This window comes from Cyprinus carpio, chromosome B15 (genome assembly GCF_018340385.1).
Source record: "Cyprinus carpio isolate SPL01 chromosome B15, ASM1834038v1, whole genome shotgun sequence".
In the NCBI taxonomy this organism is placed as follows: Eukaryota; Metazoa; Chordata; class Actinopteri; order Cypriniformes; family Cyprinidae; genus Cyprinus; species Cyprinus carpio.
The window spans coordinates 1,088,935-1,107,551 of NC_056611.1; the positions used below are offsets into that span (position 1 = coordinate 1,088,935).

Sequence of the window (18,617 nt, forward strand, 5' to 3'; positions counted from 1 at the left end):
TGGTAAGATTTCAGTTGTTCTGTAGGTTAAAAAAAATTGTGGTACTGTTAGTGGAATTAATGTTTGCTTTGTTGGTGGTGTTTTTTTTTTTTTTTTCTACAGACTTCCTACACACTGTGACAAATCAAATTTATACAACTTTATGGTTTTCCAATAACTTTTCTATTTAAAAAAAACCTTAAAATAATTACATACATTCAAGATGCAGCCACCATTGAAGAATGAGTCCAGGGTCTTAGTATTTACACTCTCTGGTCTAAATGAAACAGTGGAAAACAGATATGTCCTGTTGTCTTTAACCGCACTGTATTATCCTCTGATTGTCTTGTGTAATGTAACTGTAATTTTCACTATAATCTGCCATAAGAAGCTTCATGACCCAATGTATGTGTTTATTTGTAGTCTCTGTGTAAATGGACTTTATGGAACTTCTGGATTCTACCCTAAATTCATGTATGATTTGTTAGCCCATGATCATGTGATTTCTTATGCTGGATGTTTGGTTCAGATATTTGTAATTTATTCATCTCTTCTATGTGACTTTTCAACATTAACAGTGATGGCATATGACAGGTATGTGGCAATATGTAGGCCACTGGAGTATCATTCAGTAATGACTAGCCAGAGGGTTCTTGAATGTATTCTTTTCTGCTGGCTTTCTCCATTTTTTTGCATGTCTCTTCTTATAACATTAACATCAAGACTAACCTTATGTGGCTCTAGTATTGAAAAGCTATATTGTGAAAATTGGTCAGTTGTTAAACTTTCCTGTTTTTCTACAACAGTAAACAATGTGATTGGGTTTGTAATCATTATTATATATTTTGGGCATGCAGTGTTAGTATTTTGCTCATACATTTACTTAATTAGAAAGTGCAGGAAGTCAATAGAGGGCAGAAACAAATTCATACAAACATGTGTACCACATCTGCTTGCACTGATCAATGTGACAGTTGCATTTTTGTTTGATGTAATGTTCACTCGTTATGGTTCAAGGGATGTGCCTCAAAGTCTGCGTAATTTCATGGCTCTGGAATTTATTCTAATACCACCCATATTAAATCCACTTATTTATGGACTAAATCTGACAACAGTACGGCAACAAGTTATGAGACTGATTTTCAAGAAAAAAAGGGGAATATCTGAGTGAATATTTTCTAACGTCTAAAGATCCTATCCTTCTGTGTTTTAGAATGTAGCAAACACACACACACACACACACACACATATATATATATATATACATATATATATACATATATATATATATATATATATATATATATATATATATATATATATATATATATACTGTATATATATATATATATATGTGTGTGTGTGTATATAAGGGACAAATGATTATGTATGGAATGAAGTAAAGGATCTTAGCAACAATAAACTCTGTAGTGAATATAATAAACAATAAATCTCTGTACTGCACAGGTTTAATAACACAGGGGTGTTTAGAAGGAAATGATTGTTCAGAATGTTTATATTTTAAATGAACTTTCCTTTCATTAAGGTGTGCTCAGTCTTTTTGGTTCATGTAATATAAAATAGCTCTGATATTATTAATATTTTAATAAAATGCTATTCAAAAAGTTAATGTGTGTTTGTGTGTTGATGGCAATGTGTATTGATATACATACACACTGCAGCATCAAACTTGTACACATACATTTGCAGTACACACACACACACAAAAAAAAAAAAAGAAAAATAAAGAAAGAAAAACTCCAGGCACATTCAAATGGTCCGAGTCTGGACCACGGCTTGGTTTCAACCAGACTGCAAGACAATGGAGGCACCATTTTACCATTTCTAGTCAAAGTAAGCATGTCAAAGCAACGGAGCAGTTCACACCACAAACGATCAGGGCAGTAAATTGTAATGATCTGTTGGCTTTATTTCTTCAAAAAAAAATTATTTAGAGCCAAACATGCTTCACTCAAGCCCTTCCCATCTTGCTAAAATGCTATTATGAGCTGCAGATGACACAGATATTTTAACAACACAGTAGCAGAGAACACGGCAAGCGGCAAAATACATAGACACTTTTGCTATAGCACTGCAGAACATAACGCTGCCAATAGGCCTATATTTTATCGTTCAAACCAGGTTTGTGACAAGACGTGTTTTTTTTTTTTTTTTTTTTTATCCACATTTAGCATTAATCAACATGTTGAGAGCATTTTAAAATAAACACGATTGTTATAATTGGGGAAATTATTTGCAAATGGCAAGGAAAGACAGCAAACTTTGAAATTACTAGTTAACTTTGTACAAATGCTCTCATCATGAGCAGAAAATGATGTCATTTTCAATGTACATTGTTTGTTTGTTTGTTTTTTAGTAGATTTTAAGCAAAATATTAAAATGGTTCAAGAGGAAAACTTCCTACACACTGTAACAAATCAAATTTATACAACTTTATGGTTTTCCAATAACTTTTCTATTTAAAAAAAACCTTAAAATAATTACATACATTCAAGATGCAGCCACCATTGAAGAATGAGTCCAGGGTCTTAGTATTTACACTCTCTGGTCTAAATGAAACAGTGGAAAACAGATATGTCCTGTTGTCTTTAACCGCACTGTATTATCCTCTGATTGTCTTGTGTAATGTAACTGTAATTTTCACTATAATCTGCCATAAGAAGCTTCATGACCCAATGTATGTGTTTATTTGTAGTCTCTGTGTAAATGGACTTTATGGAACTTCTGGATTCTACCCTAAATTCATGTATGATTTGTTAGCCCATGATCATGTGATTTCTTATGCTGGATGTTTGGTTCAGATATTTGTAATTTATTCATCTTTTCTATGTGACTTTTCAACATTAACAGTGATGGCATATGACAGGTATGTGGCAATATGTAGGCCACTGGAGTATCATTCAGTAATGACTAGCCAGAGGGTTCTTGAATGTATTCTGTTCTGCTGGCTTTCTCCATTTTTTTGCATGTCTCTTCTTATAACATTAACATCAAGACTAACCTTATGTGGCTCTAGTATTGAAAAGCTATATTGTGAAAATTGGTCAGTTGTTAAACTTTCCTGTTTTTCTACAACAGTAAACAATGTGATTGGGTTTGTAATCATTAATATATATTTTGGACATGCAGTGTTAGTATTTTGCTCATACATTTACTTAATTAGAAAGTGCAGGAAGTCAATAGAAGGCAGAAACAAATTCATACAAACATGTGTACCACATCTGCTTGCACTGATCAATGTGACAGTTGCATTTTTGTTTGATGTAATGTTCACTCGTTATGGTTCAAGGGATGTGACACTTTTGCTATAGCACTGCAGAACATAACGCTGCCAATAGGCCTATATTTTATCGTTCAAACCAGGTTTGTGACAAGACGTGTTGTTTTTTTTTTTTTTTTATCCACATTTAGCATTAATCAACATGTTGAGAGCATTTTAAAATAAACACGATTGTTATAATTGGGGAAATTATTTGCAAATGGCAAGGAAAGACAGCAAAGCTTTGAAATTACTAGTTAACTTTGTACAAATGCTCTCATCATGAGCAGAAAATGATGTCATTTTCAATGTACATTGTTTGTTTGTTTGTTTTTTAGTAGATTTTAAGCAAAATATTAAAATGGTTCAAGAGGAAAACTCTGAACCCCCACACAGTTTCTTTTATGTTACTTTGCCTTTTGCCTTACAAATGTATCTAAATGTAAAAATAATAACTGATCAAACATTTGATCTTGTGGTCTGATGATATACTGTATATGAGTAAATGTTTTCACAGAACAATTCTGAGATGCCACTGCTCTTTGCTGCTAGTTTTTTTTTTTTCCTTTTACAAAGTACTACTGGAAATTTGTATATATAAATCAGAGGTCACATTAGACTTTAACATTAGACAGGGTCATAAAAATTCCGCCATAATCTATTATTAACTGTCATTTTAATTATAATAACACATTTAATTGCTTTTATTTTTGTTCACATTTTCATTTTTAATAATACAGGACGAGCATATAGGCTTATTTATTTATTTATTTATGATAGGAACAGATGAACAGAGATTATAATATGTTTTTGTTTTATCTTAGGAGAGATGAGGCACTTCTGAGTGAGAGATAAAGAAACTGGCGAAAGAAACACGATCTGCCAAAGAGACAAAAACTTTTGTTCTTAATGTAGGCCTATAGCCTATGCTGCTATGTACTTTTTACATCGTTTTGGCAATACAAATGTAAAAATATATTGCGACATTTAAAATATATTGAGACAACATTTTGTAGACTTTCTGTGATTTACAATGCACAAACAAGAAGAACAATATCTGCAGAATGGAGAAGGGTTGACCATTCTCAAAACATAAAATATCAATTTTATTTAAATTTTCATTTTTGTGTTTCAGAGGACAAATCAATGTTAAGGCATCTCTTCGTTACGGACCGTTCTGAAAGCAGAATTTATACAAATGCGTATAAAATGCTTTAAAAACTTTAACAGAGATGTCTAGTGGGTATTTAATAGGTCTACCCCCCACATAAGATTTTTCCTAGTTCCTAGTAGTCATTCATTTAAGTCACTATTCAACTAATCGCACATTTATATTAAATTAACACAGTCTAATCAATAATGAGCCTTAATATATTCCGCGCTCAAGCACGCACATTAAGTTTGCCACAAAGCACAGGCAGAAGTAGTCTAATAATTGTGAAAAAGGAGACATTTTAATTATTTATTAATAAACTAATGTTTCCTTGTCGGCTGCAAGATGAAATTCACAGTGCTGACTCTCATCTCCACAGGATGCGCATAATCAGGGAGTATTTGCTTTCGTTTTGAATTGGTTTATTTAAAAGAAGACATTTCAAGATTTCTGTAGATATATTTCTCATGTATGTAAGGCACCCCAGTTTAAAGTTATTTCATTATCAGGAAAAAAAAGGGGGTGGGGGGGGAAGAAAAAAATGAACTTGAGGGCACCTCCTTGTCATGCATGCACATCAATAATTTTCCACACAAACACTTGAATATGAATAGTAAAAGATCACACTTCTTTAAGGTTACAGTATGGGATCTGCATTAAAAATAAATCCTCACAAGTCTTCAACCGAGACAGATGCAGTTATAACCAGTAAATTAAAAGGCTATTTGATGTTTTAAAATGATCTAATGGCTGATGCCGCTCCAATTCGTTGATTTTGATTGTTTAAATAAATCTCTTTTACATTAAATAATAAAGATACAAAGCAGGTTAAGTTAGATATTATTGTACAAAAAATTATAAAATGCTGTACGTAGACTGTGAATAAGATTGCAGTTTCACATTTTGCATATGCATTACAAAGTTAATTATTTTTTACATGCAATGAGAAAAGATTTGTAATGAAGAAAAAATATGTAGACAAATAAGAATATATGTTGTGCGTCGCACTCAGCATCATGCGCGCTGCGCAAATCTTGCACTCTGATATATTAAGGAATAGAATACACTCCTGCATTTAAATGTGGCTGCATTTTTTATTTATTTATTTATATTTTTGAGTTTCAATTAAATTGTATGAAAGCAAGTAAAGAAGGCTCCCTTTAAAATCACTGAAGTTGTCAATTAATGAAGCTCTTTTTTACATCGTGTGCACTTTGTTGATTATAATGAGAGAACTTGAGTTTAAACGGCGGTAGAAAGCTTGCGGCGGTAGAAAGCACACTCTGGCTGGCCACCTACTGTATATCATGAGATACTACAGTGGCCATGGGCTTATTGAGTCTTTGTACAACATTGCCATCATCGCCCTTAGCAAATACCTTGAATGAGGTAGTGCCAGTCTCATGAAGATAGTGAAGAAGCATGAAGCCAGCAAAACCAAGTACCCCCTAACAAATATGGTGAATTAGATGCACAAACACTATGGTCTTCCCATGCATGAAGATCATTCAGAGAGTGCTAGAACTGTGGGTTGAATGCCAAAGTGGGAATTTTCTGGATGAAAGCTGAGCACAGAGAGAGAATAACGGTAACAATTTCTATGAAGCCCATATTTATAATAAGGGTATTTATAAGGCATTACAATGAATGAATGATGCATCATATATATTATAATACTTATGCATTTGTGGTTATAATTTTTAAGATTATGATTATTTATAACACACAATAAACACCATATTAAATAAACTTTTACATTATAATGGACTATATCATATCTTGACATTGTTTATTAAAGTTCTGCACAGTATCTTACTACATAGTGTGAGTGGTTAGGTCAGCAGTTCTCAGTTCCAGTCATCGCGCCCCCTGCTCTGCACATTTTGTATGTTTCCCTTATCGCTTCAGACATTTGTTCCATTCGAACGTAAGTGCCCTGCGAAGTGGACATTACAGGATATTCGCAAGGACTGGAATTGAGAACTGCTAGTGTTATTTGAGTGTTCCCTGTGAGGGTAATGTTAATTTTGATGTTAGCTAAACAATAATTTCAGCTGAAAAAAATAAAAATAAAATAAATAAATAAAAATATTCTCAATTAGTCTATTGACTATAAGCAACTTTGCGAGTACATGCCAACTAATTCTCATTAGAGTATTAGTAGGCTTTGTTTAAGGTAATCTTATGTTAGGGTAGGTAGAATGTTGACATACTTGCAAAGTTACTTAAAATCAGTACGTCTGTTGGGGAACTTTCAAAATAAAGTGTTAGCATTTATTTAGCGGACATACTAAACTAATACTCCAAAGACTGCTAGTTGACATGTAGTTGCAGAGTTACTTGTCAACAGCTGTCGAAAGGGTCCATCAAAATAATTAAACTGATATTACAATAAATATAGTTCAAAGCAAATGTGTCATATTACACATTCATCTGATCTCATATCTGATCTTGTGGCTGTTTGAGAAAATTATTATTATTTGTATTATTATTATTACTAATTATAAGTGGTCTTTGTTTGCTTTAAGTAAAGCAGCACAAGAAAGATAGCAAGATATGAGACTTTTAATTAGTGGTGTCAATCGATTTAAAAAATAACTACCTAATCACACTTTTTTTGCAATTAATCATGATTAAAAGACTGAAGCTTGCAATATTGGATATTTAAATGCAAAAAGTAAATGAATGTAAAATCAACACAAAGAAACTATATTTAAATTCAAATACTACTATTTATTAAATTACTTTCTTAATTTGGAACACAGATTCTCTCCTTTAAACAACATAATTCCAATAAACCATCAAGATCCTCAAAATTAACTCTTGGCTTGAAAGGCCTATTTCATACTAGAGCTGTAGTCAAGTCCAGCTTTGTCGAGTCCAAGTCAAGTCCAAGTCCAAAAGTTTCAAGTTCAAGTCAAGACCGAGTCCAAACGAGAGAAAAAAAGGATCCTCTTCAAGATCACATACTTAACTATTAATAATGTATGTGATGCGAGAGACAGCATATCTCCTATTCTAAGAAAATAATTTTGCATTATTATTTATAATGATCAAAAAGCATGTGCAAAGTAACAACTCTGTAGGACAGGGGTCTCCAAACTAGATCCTGGAGGGCCAATGCCCTGCAGAGTTTAGTTCCAACTGGCCTTAACACACCTACCTGGAAGTTTCTAGTGTGTCTAGTAAGAGCTTGATTAGCTGGTTCAAGTGTATTTAATTAGGGTTCCCAGCTAGAATTTTTTTGTTCTAAAAATGTTCTAAGAACATTACCATGCATTGTTCTAACAATGTTTTTAGCGGGTAGTTTTATTTTTGTTCCCAGAACGTTCTCTCAAAAGATAGGATAACGTTCTTTAAAAACATTCTAAAAATGTCTAATTATTAGAACATTATCCTCTAACATTCTAATAAAGATTTAAGCAGAGGTTTAGATGTTGATGTTGAAGTCTGTTTAAAAGTAATAATTTGGTTTGATGTCACCATAATGGTGGTCAGTGTTGGCTTTAGTTGTGCAATTTGACACTTGACTTGTCAGTGTTGTTCTTTAGCTGCTGTAATCTTTATTATGGCAAAAACAGCAAGAAAACATGTGGTTAGATGATGCTGGTTGCTTGCTGACGATTAAGACATCACCACATGCGTGTTCTGATTGTCTGGTTTCACCCAAGCTAATGTATGGTGTTAGTTGCATATCATTTATTCAAGTGACTCAATGGGTCCACAGCCTGAGACACATCTGAATTTAATGCAGATAATTTCAAGGATTAGAAGAAAAAAAAAAAAAAAAAAAAACTCTGTCACACAAACATCAAGATTCAGTGTATGAACCTGAACAATGGTGACATGCTTCATCCTGCAATGTATTCTGGGTACATCATGGAAAACTCATCCATGGCACCCAGAATGCATTGCAACATGAAGCATGTCAGCATTGTTGAGATTCATACAATAATTCTTGAGGTCTTTGTGTGTCTAAGCATTCTGTGGTTCATGAACAGTGTAATTCAAAAAGAGAGACAAAAATGCATATGATATAAATCTGCAGGATCTTATGCGTTGCAACACATTTGCTATAGTCACTAATATTAAACTAATAGCATAGATTAGACTCCAGATAAAACCAGCTGATCAGATCATTACATGATGAAACTTTTAACACCAGCAAGCAAAAAAAAAAGTCACCTGACGACAGTTTTCGCTCACTGTTTTTTGCCATAACAAATATAGTTACAGCAGTTAAACAAAAAGTAACATTGAAAAGACTCATACTGCCTAAGTACTGATCACCATAATGGTGACATCAAACTAAACTATTATTTTCAATAAACCATCAACACCTCTGTTAATCTCAATAAGAACTTTTTTACATTTATGACAGAAATAAAGCAAAACTTAAGCATAATAAGTGAAGTTGGTAATACTGTTTTTGGAGTTATTTACGCTGGAGTTTGACATCAAACAAAGGTGGGGTTTCACTTTCAACCAACATTTGACTTCTGAGCAATGTAAAAGTCCACATCTAGTGTAATGGGAAGCTTTATTAGAATGTTAGAGGATAATGTTCTAACAATGTTATCAATAGACATGTTTAGAATGTTTTTAGAGAATGGTATCCTACCTTTTAACAGAACATTCTAGGAACTAAAATAAAACTTGCCGCTGAAAACATTCCCAGAACATGAAAATTTTCTAGGTGGGTTGGAGCTAAACTCTGCAGGACACTGGCACTCTAGGAGCTGTTTGGGGCTGTAGGATAAAATTATTTTTATTGTACTTTATTTACATTTAATTTACTTTATAATGCTGCTGTTTGCTGACATCATGTCTCTGGTCAAAAATTAAAATGACTCATGCCTTGGCACAGTGCACACATGCAAAGCTCGGGATATGACGCATGCGCACGGTTAAAGCTAGAAGGGATATGTTTGGCACTACTGGGCATGAACACATAAATACAGCCTAATTTGTCACACTGTACAACATTAATTAATATTTCATTATTGTAAAGGGTAAGTTTAAGGTTATGTAGGTGTAGACATTAATAAAACACAATCTAACAGGTAGAAAATTTAATTAGAAACATCTAAACTTTTCAGATGCAGCAAGTGCACCGCTGGTCATGTAACAAGAATCAACGAATCAGCTTCGTCCTTTCCCGTAACAAAATTGAAAACTAAGCCAAGATGGAGAAACAGCTGATCTGGGCTGTACAAGGCAAGCCATTTTTAAATGAATTTATTAGCAGAGCTACTGCAGGGGATTTTTAGTGCTGGAAATCCATGTATCCTTTGCTGAAACTTCTGCGTCTTCATGGAGAGCAGGTCATGGTTGCTTAGCAACGGCAGACGCCATGGGAGTGCAAGCATAGAGCGCAGTCTACAGAGTGCTTTGGAGAAAAGGAGGAGGGGAAAACGGTGCGCCTAGCGTTTTCCACACGTTTTCAGGTGCAACATGCAAATGTGGTTTTGTTCTGAAGGAGGGAAAAAGCATATTGCTGGACTCGGTCGAGACCAACGAGAACATTGACCAAGTCTGAGACAAGTCTGAGTGCAAACACCAACGAGTCTGAGACAAGTCCGAGACGATAGAAAAATGTCTCGAGACCGGACTTGAGTACTACAGCCCTATTTCATACAAACACACACACAATCTCTCTCTCACACACACACACACACACACACACTCACACACACACACACACACACACACACACACACACACACACACAAAACGGCCTATATGCTAAAGTGCTACCAAAACTATCAAAGGCAATAAAAAACAAAAATGTTTTCCATGTTCAATTGAGCTGCAAAAAAGTCCACAATATAGGCATTACAAATATGGAAAAAGAAATAATAACAACAACAAGGAAAGAATACATAAAATTTTACTCCATATAAAATAATATTGCTGAGAGTTCAGAACATTAACTAGAAAAGTAGAAACAATTCAGCTTAGTCCTAGACATTCAGGCAGTTACTGAGACACACCAGTCTGTTGATATTATCAGGGGACAATGTAGCTCTCTTCTTTTGAATGATGTGACCTGAGAGTGAGAACAACCTCTCACAAGGCACTGTGGTTGCAGGGGTTGACAAAAACTTGCATGCAATGGGTGCCAGCCTGGAATGTGTTGCTTCTCTCTTTGCCCACCACTATAGTGGACACCCCTTTATGTCCATTTTGGGCTGTGCTTTGCAGCGATTCAGACATTGGTCTATGGACTCTTCATCTTCATCTGTCTCCGAATCAGAAGAAACCCTTCTTTTCTTTGGAAGCTGTTGCTCTGTTGTCTCATTAGCCTGTTGTTTTTCAGGACTCGTTGCCATTACCTGGTTGCTTATTGAAGTCCACACCTCATTCCTTTCATCTTTGGGAAGACACTCCCAGCTAACAGAATTTTGTTACAAGAACATTCTCCAAATATTCTGTGTTGGTTCTGGGAACATAAGAAATGTCCAGTTTTCTTGACGTTAGAGGAACGTTTTTAACAGGTATGATTTTCCTCAAATGTTCTTTCAACTTAATTTTGATTTATATTTATATTGATTTGTAACATTCCAAGAACATAAAAACATTAATTTTCCTTAATGTTAGTAGAATGTTATTTAAAGGTTAGTAAGATATTCCTGAAATATTTTATCAATCATTCAAACAACCTGCTGTCAACAAGCACTGAAAGAAACAGAAATAAGAACACAAACTATAACTTTCTTCAGCCACAGCCTTAGATGAACTGAGGATACAAGACATTACATCTTTCAAGATCTGATTGAAGCTTTGTGGATATAACTCCACAAACAGCATTACCAGCTTCACTTACAGTATTATTAACCAGATTGACTTTATTTCTGTCACATGTCTACAAAAATTCTTATTGAGAATTAACAGAGGTTTAGATGTTGACCTCTTTACCATCATGGAGATCAGCATTTGCTTTAGTTGGTCTTTTGACCCTTGACTTTTGTTGAGTTGCTTCTTTTGCAGGATTTGTAGATGTTTTCAGAAAATAAAAAAATTGCATTGATAAAGCAGATCAACATGTCTGTTTTAAAGGGGTCATATGATGCGATTTCAACATCTTCTTTCTCTTTGGAGTGTTACAAGCTCTTGGTTCATAAAGATCTGTAATATAGCAAAGACTAAAGTCTCAAACTCAAAGAGATATTCTTTATATAAGTTGAGACTTGTCCACGCTCTCCTAAAACGCCTCGTTTAAACATGCCCCCACATGTCTACGTCACTATGTGGGAAGATTTGCATAACTCAGCCCAAATGTTTACGCAAAGAAAGAAGGAGTAACCTTTGATTCTCACTGTTGCCGCTGGCGCCATGTTGTGGAGACGCTGTTTCATTGTGAAAGCGAAAATACTTTGTTTGGCTTTCCAAAAGAGGACACAACTAGAAATCAGTGGTTATCTTGTATTTACAACACTGTTCCAGAACAGTTCTACCCAAATATTCAGATGTGTGCAGCACAAGACTGCTTCCTGATCCTGGGAGAGAAGACTACAATGGCGGCTGTTCTGATTCACAGTCTGTAAGTACATTTACAAATGTAAAGGATTTGCCACTGATGATTCAAATGTGAGTTTTGAGCAGTGTACACTGTAAAAAAATGATTCACTTTATTTACTCAATAAAATTGTTTAAAATTGTATATCCTATATTATTAAGTAATTTAACACATTAGAATTAATTAGAAATAATCAAATTAGATGCTTACAAGCAACCATTCAAAATTATTAGAAGAACATGAAAAAATTAAGTAAAATTTACACAAAAATATTGATTTCATTGAGAAAAAAAACGGAAAAAAAAACACCACTATGCTAAAGAATACTATGCTATACATGCCAGTCCAGTAGTTGGCGATCATGAAACACCCTGTGAAAACATTATATGTATGCACATGACGTCAACTTTTTTACAAATTCACATTTTTGTTGCTTACATAGATATGATACAGGCATAATGTTCAGAAGTTTGTGTCTTCAGTCCCTCAAAACATAGTTATTGAAGACACCTAAAGTTCACAAACAGAATCACTGAAGGAGAAAAGGGCAAATTTATAGGGTTACCATTATAGTGGTCATTGTTTGCTTTAGTTGGGCTCTTGACCCTTGACTTTTTAATATTACATTTTGTATGGTTGTTGTAACTGAATTATAACAGCTAGATATGCCAAGAGTAAAGCTGTTCAGGTGGTGTTGGTTATGATTTTACATAATCATTGTTTGGCCTGAGTGTTATAAATAGAGCCTGTTCTCTGAGTTAAATTAACATTCAATATAGCAGCCCCTGTAATTCAACAATAGAAGACCTGAAATCTCCTGTTAAATCCAGAGTTTAAGAATTCTGATTAAGAAAAAAAATTGTAGTGGGGAAGGGAAACACAGTGACATCAAGAACCAGCGTATGAATCTCAAGAATGGTGACAAACAGCATATTCAGATTAACAGATGAACTGTAAGCATCACAAAACAAGCTAGTAAACATTGCATAAAAAAGTAAAAATAAAAGAAAACATTAAGAATAAATCTTAAGACAATTAATCTCATAATTTATTCATGCCGCAAAGCATGATGGGAGCCATAAATGAGTTTTTATTGGTGGCACCCAGAATGCAGTGCAACATGCTTTTTGATGGTCACCATTGTTGAGGTTCTCAGCCTGATTCTTGATGTCTGTTGGCTAAATGAAATAATTTTTCTTTTTTTTTTTTTTAAATGTTTTGAAACATTTGCTTCTTAGAATATCTCTGATTATGCTGAAAACTTATACTGTAATGCTTATACTGTACAGACAAAGGACGTCTGTGGTTGATAAGACACAACCAACTCAGAAATCCAGATCAAAACGATGTCAAAACAAACAAACACCAGATGATCTTATTCTTTATTGGCTTGTCTAACTGCTGTATCACAATTACAGCAATCAAAAAAATTGTTTAAAAGTTTAAGGGTCAAGACCCCAACTAAAGCAAACACTGACCACCGTAATGGTAACCAAAATGTAGATTATGCTCCTTCAGTGATTCTGTTTGTTAACATCAGGTGTCTTCAATAACTCTGTTTTGGGGGCTTGAAAACACAAGCTTTTGAACACTATGCCTGTATCATCTCCATGTAAGCAACAAAAACATGAATTTGTGAATTAAATTTTTGTGATGTGTTTCCTTAATCGCTAACTACTGGCCTGGTATGCATAACATAGTATTCCCTTAGCATAGTGATTTGTTTTTCTTTCTCAAAGAAATGTTTTTTGTTTTGTTTTTTTTAAACTTTACTTATTTTTTTTTTGTGCTATTTGACTCATTTTGAATGGTTAATTTCTAAGCATCTCATTTGATTAATTCTAATGAATTCTTATGTGTTAAATTTAATTAATAATATTGCAACAAATCCGTTGCCACAATTTTATTAAGTAAATATAGTGTATTATTTTTAACAGTGTACACCAACTACGCACACATTTCCTATCATGTATGCCTATGAAAGACGATCGAACCAATCAGAGTAGGTATGGGGCGGGTTAACATGTGCAACCCCTCCTCTACATGCAGGCTGCAGCCAGATGCTTCTCGTTTTTTGTCTAACAAAACCAATATTTTTGTATACATTTTACTTATTTTTTTTAATGTTATTTTACTCATTTTGAATGATTGCTTGTAAGTATCTCATTTGATTAATTCTAATGTGTTAAATTTAATGTGTTAAATTTAATTAATAATATTGCTTGTAATCTGTTGCCACAATTTTATTGAGTAAATATAGAGTATCACTTTTTACAGTGTAGAGCAGCGGTTCTCAATTCCAGTCCTCGTGCCCCTGCTCTGCACATTTTGTATGTTTCTCTCATGGCTTAAGACGTGTGTGATGTGAATTTAAATTTTATTTACAGAGGTATATGATGAGCTTTGTAAAATATGACTCGTTTCAAAAAGGCGGGGCATAGAGTAGAAACAATATTGCACAGTATGTGAAAAAATAATGTGTTTTTTTAACCTTAAACTGAATAAACACCTTTCATTACACCAAATAATGTTCTTTTTAGCAACATCATATGACTCCTTTAACGACAGGCAAATGACTGCTTTAAAGTAGTTTTAACAACTGTCTTATATGTTGTTATGCTTACTTTTGGAACTGAAATGTTATTTAACCCTTTCGCACGTGAGTTTAAAATATTCAAGCTGAGACCCCGGCGTGAGTTCTTTTTCAGGCGACCGTTATTTAGAGTGTACCGCCTTATTGTTTCCATGGCCACGCGTCATGCTTGTCATGTGACACACCAAAGCCAAAATAGATCTGTATGACACATGGACCGATTTTATTTCGTTTTTCCTGTTTTATTCAAAATATTCACAAACATACTCACTATATTATGGTATATCTGATATTCCGATTCTGAAATATGTGCAAGTAAATATATTTGGTAGTTTAAACACTTTTATATCGACCTTGTTAGTTGATCTATACCGGGTGATGGGCGCCGCAATGTTAGTTCGCGCTGAATCCGAGCTGTGGGATTTACAGCACGCAAATTCATCCTTTCCTCCCGAAACACGTTAAAGTAGGTCTCAGGTTAACTCGGAGAAAGGCAGATTAAACTTTATAGTTACCTACACAATCTGTATATGATATCAATAAAAACATGTAGTCAGATTATATTTGTAAGGGTCATTATTGCCGTTTCCATAGACATCAGCGTGTATTTTACAAACTGTAAATGTATGTTTTTGCTAGTACTTATGTGTTTTAAAATATCTGAAACCTAAAATAAGCATTATATGGTTGAAAACACTAAATATTTATGATGATATGTCCAGCGCTCAGCGCATCCGATCTGGCTCTGCGCCAGCCAAAGCGCGAAAGCGGATTTAAATTCAGCAGTTGATGACGTGACACACTGAAAGTTCTAATCACACCGGTGTGATCGTACGCTTCAGGGACCAGCCAAAAGTGATCACACCGGTGTGATCGTACGCGCTAAAGGGTTAAGAAGAAAGTAATGAACTCAAACATAAAAAAAATAAACAATTTTCACACTTAGCCATCAGCACTTATCATACAAACCTCAACAATGGTGATAATAAAAAATGGCAGCACCACTCAATAGGAAACATACTGCTCTCCTCCCAGCAGTTCAGTCACATATCTGCAATGGAAAGCACAAGGTGTTGTAAACATGCCAGTAAATTGGAATTCATTTCACAGAATTGCACTACCTGTGTGCCTGTATGCAACATGTACAAACACACACAAACACACACACATACAGAGGGAGACATATCTATAACAAATTTTATTTACTTTTTACTTGTTTTTTTTGTGAAATTTTATTTACTTTTTACTTGTATGTTTTATGTTCTTTAATGACATGTTTTTATTTCTTCCCCAACTTTTTTATGTTGTTTTGAATTCTCATTTTGTTTTATGAAAATGTGGGCAGTGTAGGGCTGGTGTTCAAATGGAAGTAATCTTGCGGCAGTGACCATGTTACGGGCACTGTCAGTGCCAAGTATGATTAGCTTTTCCTCGTTTTTCCATTGTTTTGCGACATTGAGAAAATGATCAGCACATGCCTCAGCATAGTTTTGTTCTTCTGTTTTGCTCACAGTTAGTGCAAATGATTACAGTTTCCATTCTTTATCAATGAAGTGTACTGTGACACCTAAGTAGTTGTCATTGTTGACAGAAGTCCAGTGGTCCCCTGTGAGCACAATTTGCATCACTTGCTCTATCATGTTCATCCTCCGTGCCCTCTCATCTTCATACAAAGTGTGTATTTTTGACATGTTGGTTCCTCTCGAGGGTAGATTGTATGAGATGTCTCCTGCTGCAGTTCGAATGATTTCCCTCAGTCCATTGTCATCTACTATGTTAAGGGGGCGGCAGTTTTTAGCTATCTAAACAACCAAAGCAATCGTTACCTTGTCACTTACAAATCTCTTCATTTGCCCACAAAAAAGACACTACTGTAACTTACATTGGCGAGGCTCTGTAGACATCGTTTCGCTAGAGTGTTTTGCTTTCAAGGGATATGCCAAGACAAATTACTTCTGTGGTAAATAAATTTGGCTTTGCAAAATGCACAGATAACTTTTTTTTTTTTTTTTTTTTTTTTATCCAGCGATCCATCAGGCAACATTTTATAGTACAACTTCCTAAAAGTCCTTCCTTGCTCTTATCCATCTTTACTCAGGATGATTTTGTGCAGCCGAACTCGAGACGGTGGCGCGAACGTCGAACACATGTTTGCCCCACAGGAAGTAAAAAAAAAACAATTAATTGCTTTAATTTTTCTTAACGCGTTAAATATTTAAAATTAATAGCATGTGATAGACGTCAGCTTTGCCTCACCGATGTGTTATATTTGACTGCAGTCGGGGAAAATGAAAGAAAAAATATTTAATATTCACAGATAATAATAATAATAATAATACATTTTATTTGTGATGCGCTTTTCTTAAACCCAAAGCGCTACAGTAATAAAGTAATAAATAAAATAAAATAAAAACACCAAAAGCAATACAACAATTCATTAGAGAAAGACAGTCTTAAATAAATGTGTCTTAATCAACTTTTTAAAATAACCCAACGTTGGTGCATTTCTGACGGGCAGAGGAAGGACATTCCATAGCTTAGGGGCTTTGTATGAAAAGGCTCTTTCCCCCATGGTCTTTAGCTTACATGATGGCTGGTGAAGTGAAAGAGAGTTAGTAGAGCGAAGAGAGCGTGATGGAGTATAAGGACTGATGAGATCACAAAGATAGTCAGGTGCAGTCCCATGAAGTGCCTTGTAAGTTAAAATAAGAATTTTAAAATCAATTCTCGCATTTACGAGAAGCTAGTGTAATTGTGAAAGAACCGGTGTAATGTGTTCACGAGGAGAAGTACAAGTGAGCACACGAGCGGCAGAATTTTGTATATACTGAAGCTTGCTCAACGACTTAGCTGGAAGGCCAGAGAACAAGGCATTACAGTAATCTAACCTAGTTGTTATGAAGGCATGTATAAGCCTTTCTGTGTCTGCAAAAAAAGAGAGAAAAGGGTCTAAGTCGAGCTATGTTTCTCAGGTGGAAAAATGCAGTTTTAGAGATGTGTTTTATGTGTGCTTCAAATGATAATTGTGAATCAAAAATGACACCAAGATTTCGCACCTGTGAAGTGGGGATTACTGTACAGGAATCAACAATCAAACTGATCTGCTCGGCCTTAGGAGTAGCTGCCACTGTACCAATCTGCATCAGTTCGGTTTTGGAGCCATTCAGCTTCAGGAAGTTGTTATGCATCCAGATACTGATCTCTGCTAAACAACCACGCAAAGCTATTAATGAGCAATGGACATCAGGACTAGTGGTGATGTAATCTGCGTATCATCCGCATAGCAGTGATACCCAAGACCATGTTTCCTAATGATCTGCCCAAGTGGAAGCATATAAATGTTAAATAATATTGGACCCAATACTGAACCCTGAGGAACTCCCTGTCGAACAGGCACGGTATCTGAATTGTAGTTACCCAAGCCAACGAACGGGGCCAGATTCGTTAAATAAGACCGAAACCAATTGAGGACAGCTCCAGAAAGACCCAACCAATTTCCCAGCCTGTCAAGCAGAAGAGAGTGACATATAGTGTCAAAAGCAGCACTGAGGTCTAACAAGACCAAAATACTGCATGCACTGGAATCCGCCGCGATAAGAAGATCATTTACGACCCTAATTAAAGCGGTTTCAGTACTATGCCCCTCTTCTGAACCCAGATTGAAAAGGTTCAAAGAGACTGTTCAGAGCTAGGTGATTATTTAACTGAACAGCCACAACACGCTCAAGAACTTTAGCCAAGAATGGGAGGTTAGAAATTGGCCTGTAATTGGATAAATCAGAAACATCACAACCAGTCTTCTTAGGAACTGGTGTAATGGCAGCTATTTTTAGTTCTGGAGGAACAATTCCAGAAGTCAATGACAAGTTCACAATTGAAGTCATAAAAGGGCAGATTGATGCAAGGCAGTTCATAATGACCGAGCAGGGAATCGGATCTAAAATACTGGTTGTAGAGTTCATGGACTTCACTGTACTTATAATAAAATCATCTCCGACCATTTCAAAGTTTTGAAAAGGTAGTAGTTGGAAAGTTTGAAGGCTGGATATTAACTAGCTCAAGAGGAGCGATGGTATTTAAAGTGCTATATATA

The 18,617-nt window shown here is 34.9% G+C and overlaps 2 protein-coding genes across 2 annotated transcripts; both read left to right on the plus strand.

The window, feature by feature from the left end:
• The first annotated feature begins 202 nt into the window (after positions 1-202).
• Positions 203-1,150, plus strand: LOC122139903 (olfactory receptor 6N1-like). Its single transcript, XM_042740250.1, has one exon. The coding sequence runs from the start codon at positions 203-205 to the stop codon at positions 1,148-1,150; it is 948 nt and encodes a 315-aa protein (XP_042596184.1).
• A 1,345-nt stretch (positions 1,151-2,495) lies between these two features.
• LOC109089374 (olfactory receptor 6N1-like) lies at positions 2,496-3,311 on the plus strand. Its single transcript, XM_019103484.2, has one exon. It carries the CDS (start codon positions 2,496-2,498, stop codon positions 3,309-3,311), a length of 816 nt encoding a protein of 271 aa, XP_018959029.2.
• The last annotated feature ends 15,306 nt before the right edge of the window (positions 3,312-18,617 follow it).

Coding starts and splice junctions, on each gene's coding strand:
- LOC122139903 (XM_042740250.1), top strand. CDS start 203: ATGCAGCCACCATTGAAGAATGAGTCCAGGGTCTTAGTATTTACACTC.
- LOC109089374 (XM_019103484.2), top strand. CDS start 2,496: ATGCAGCCACCATTGAAGAATGAGTCCAGGGTCTTAGTATTTACACTC.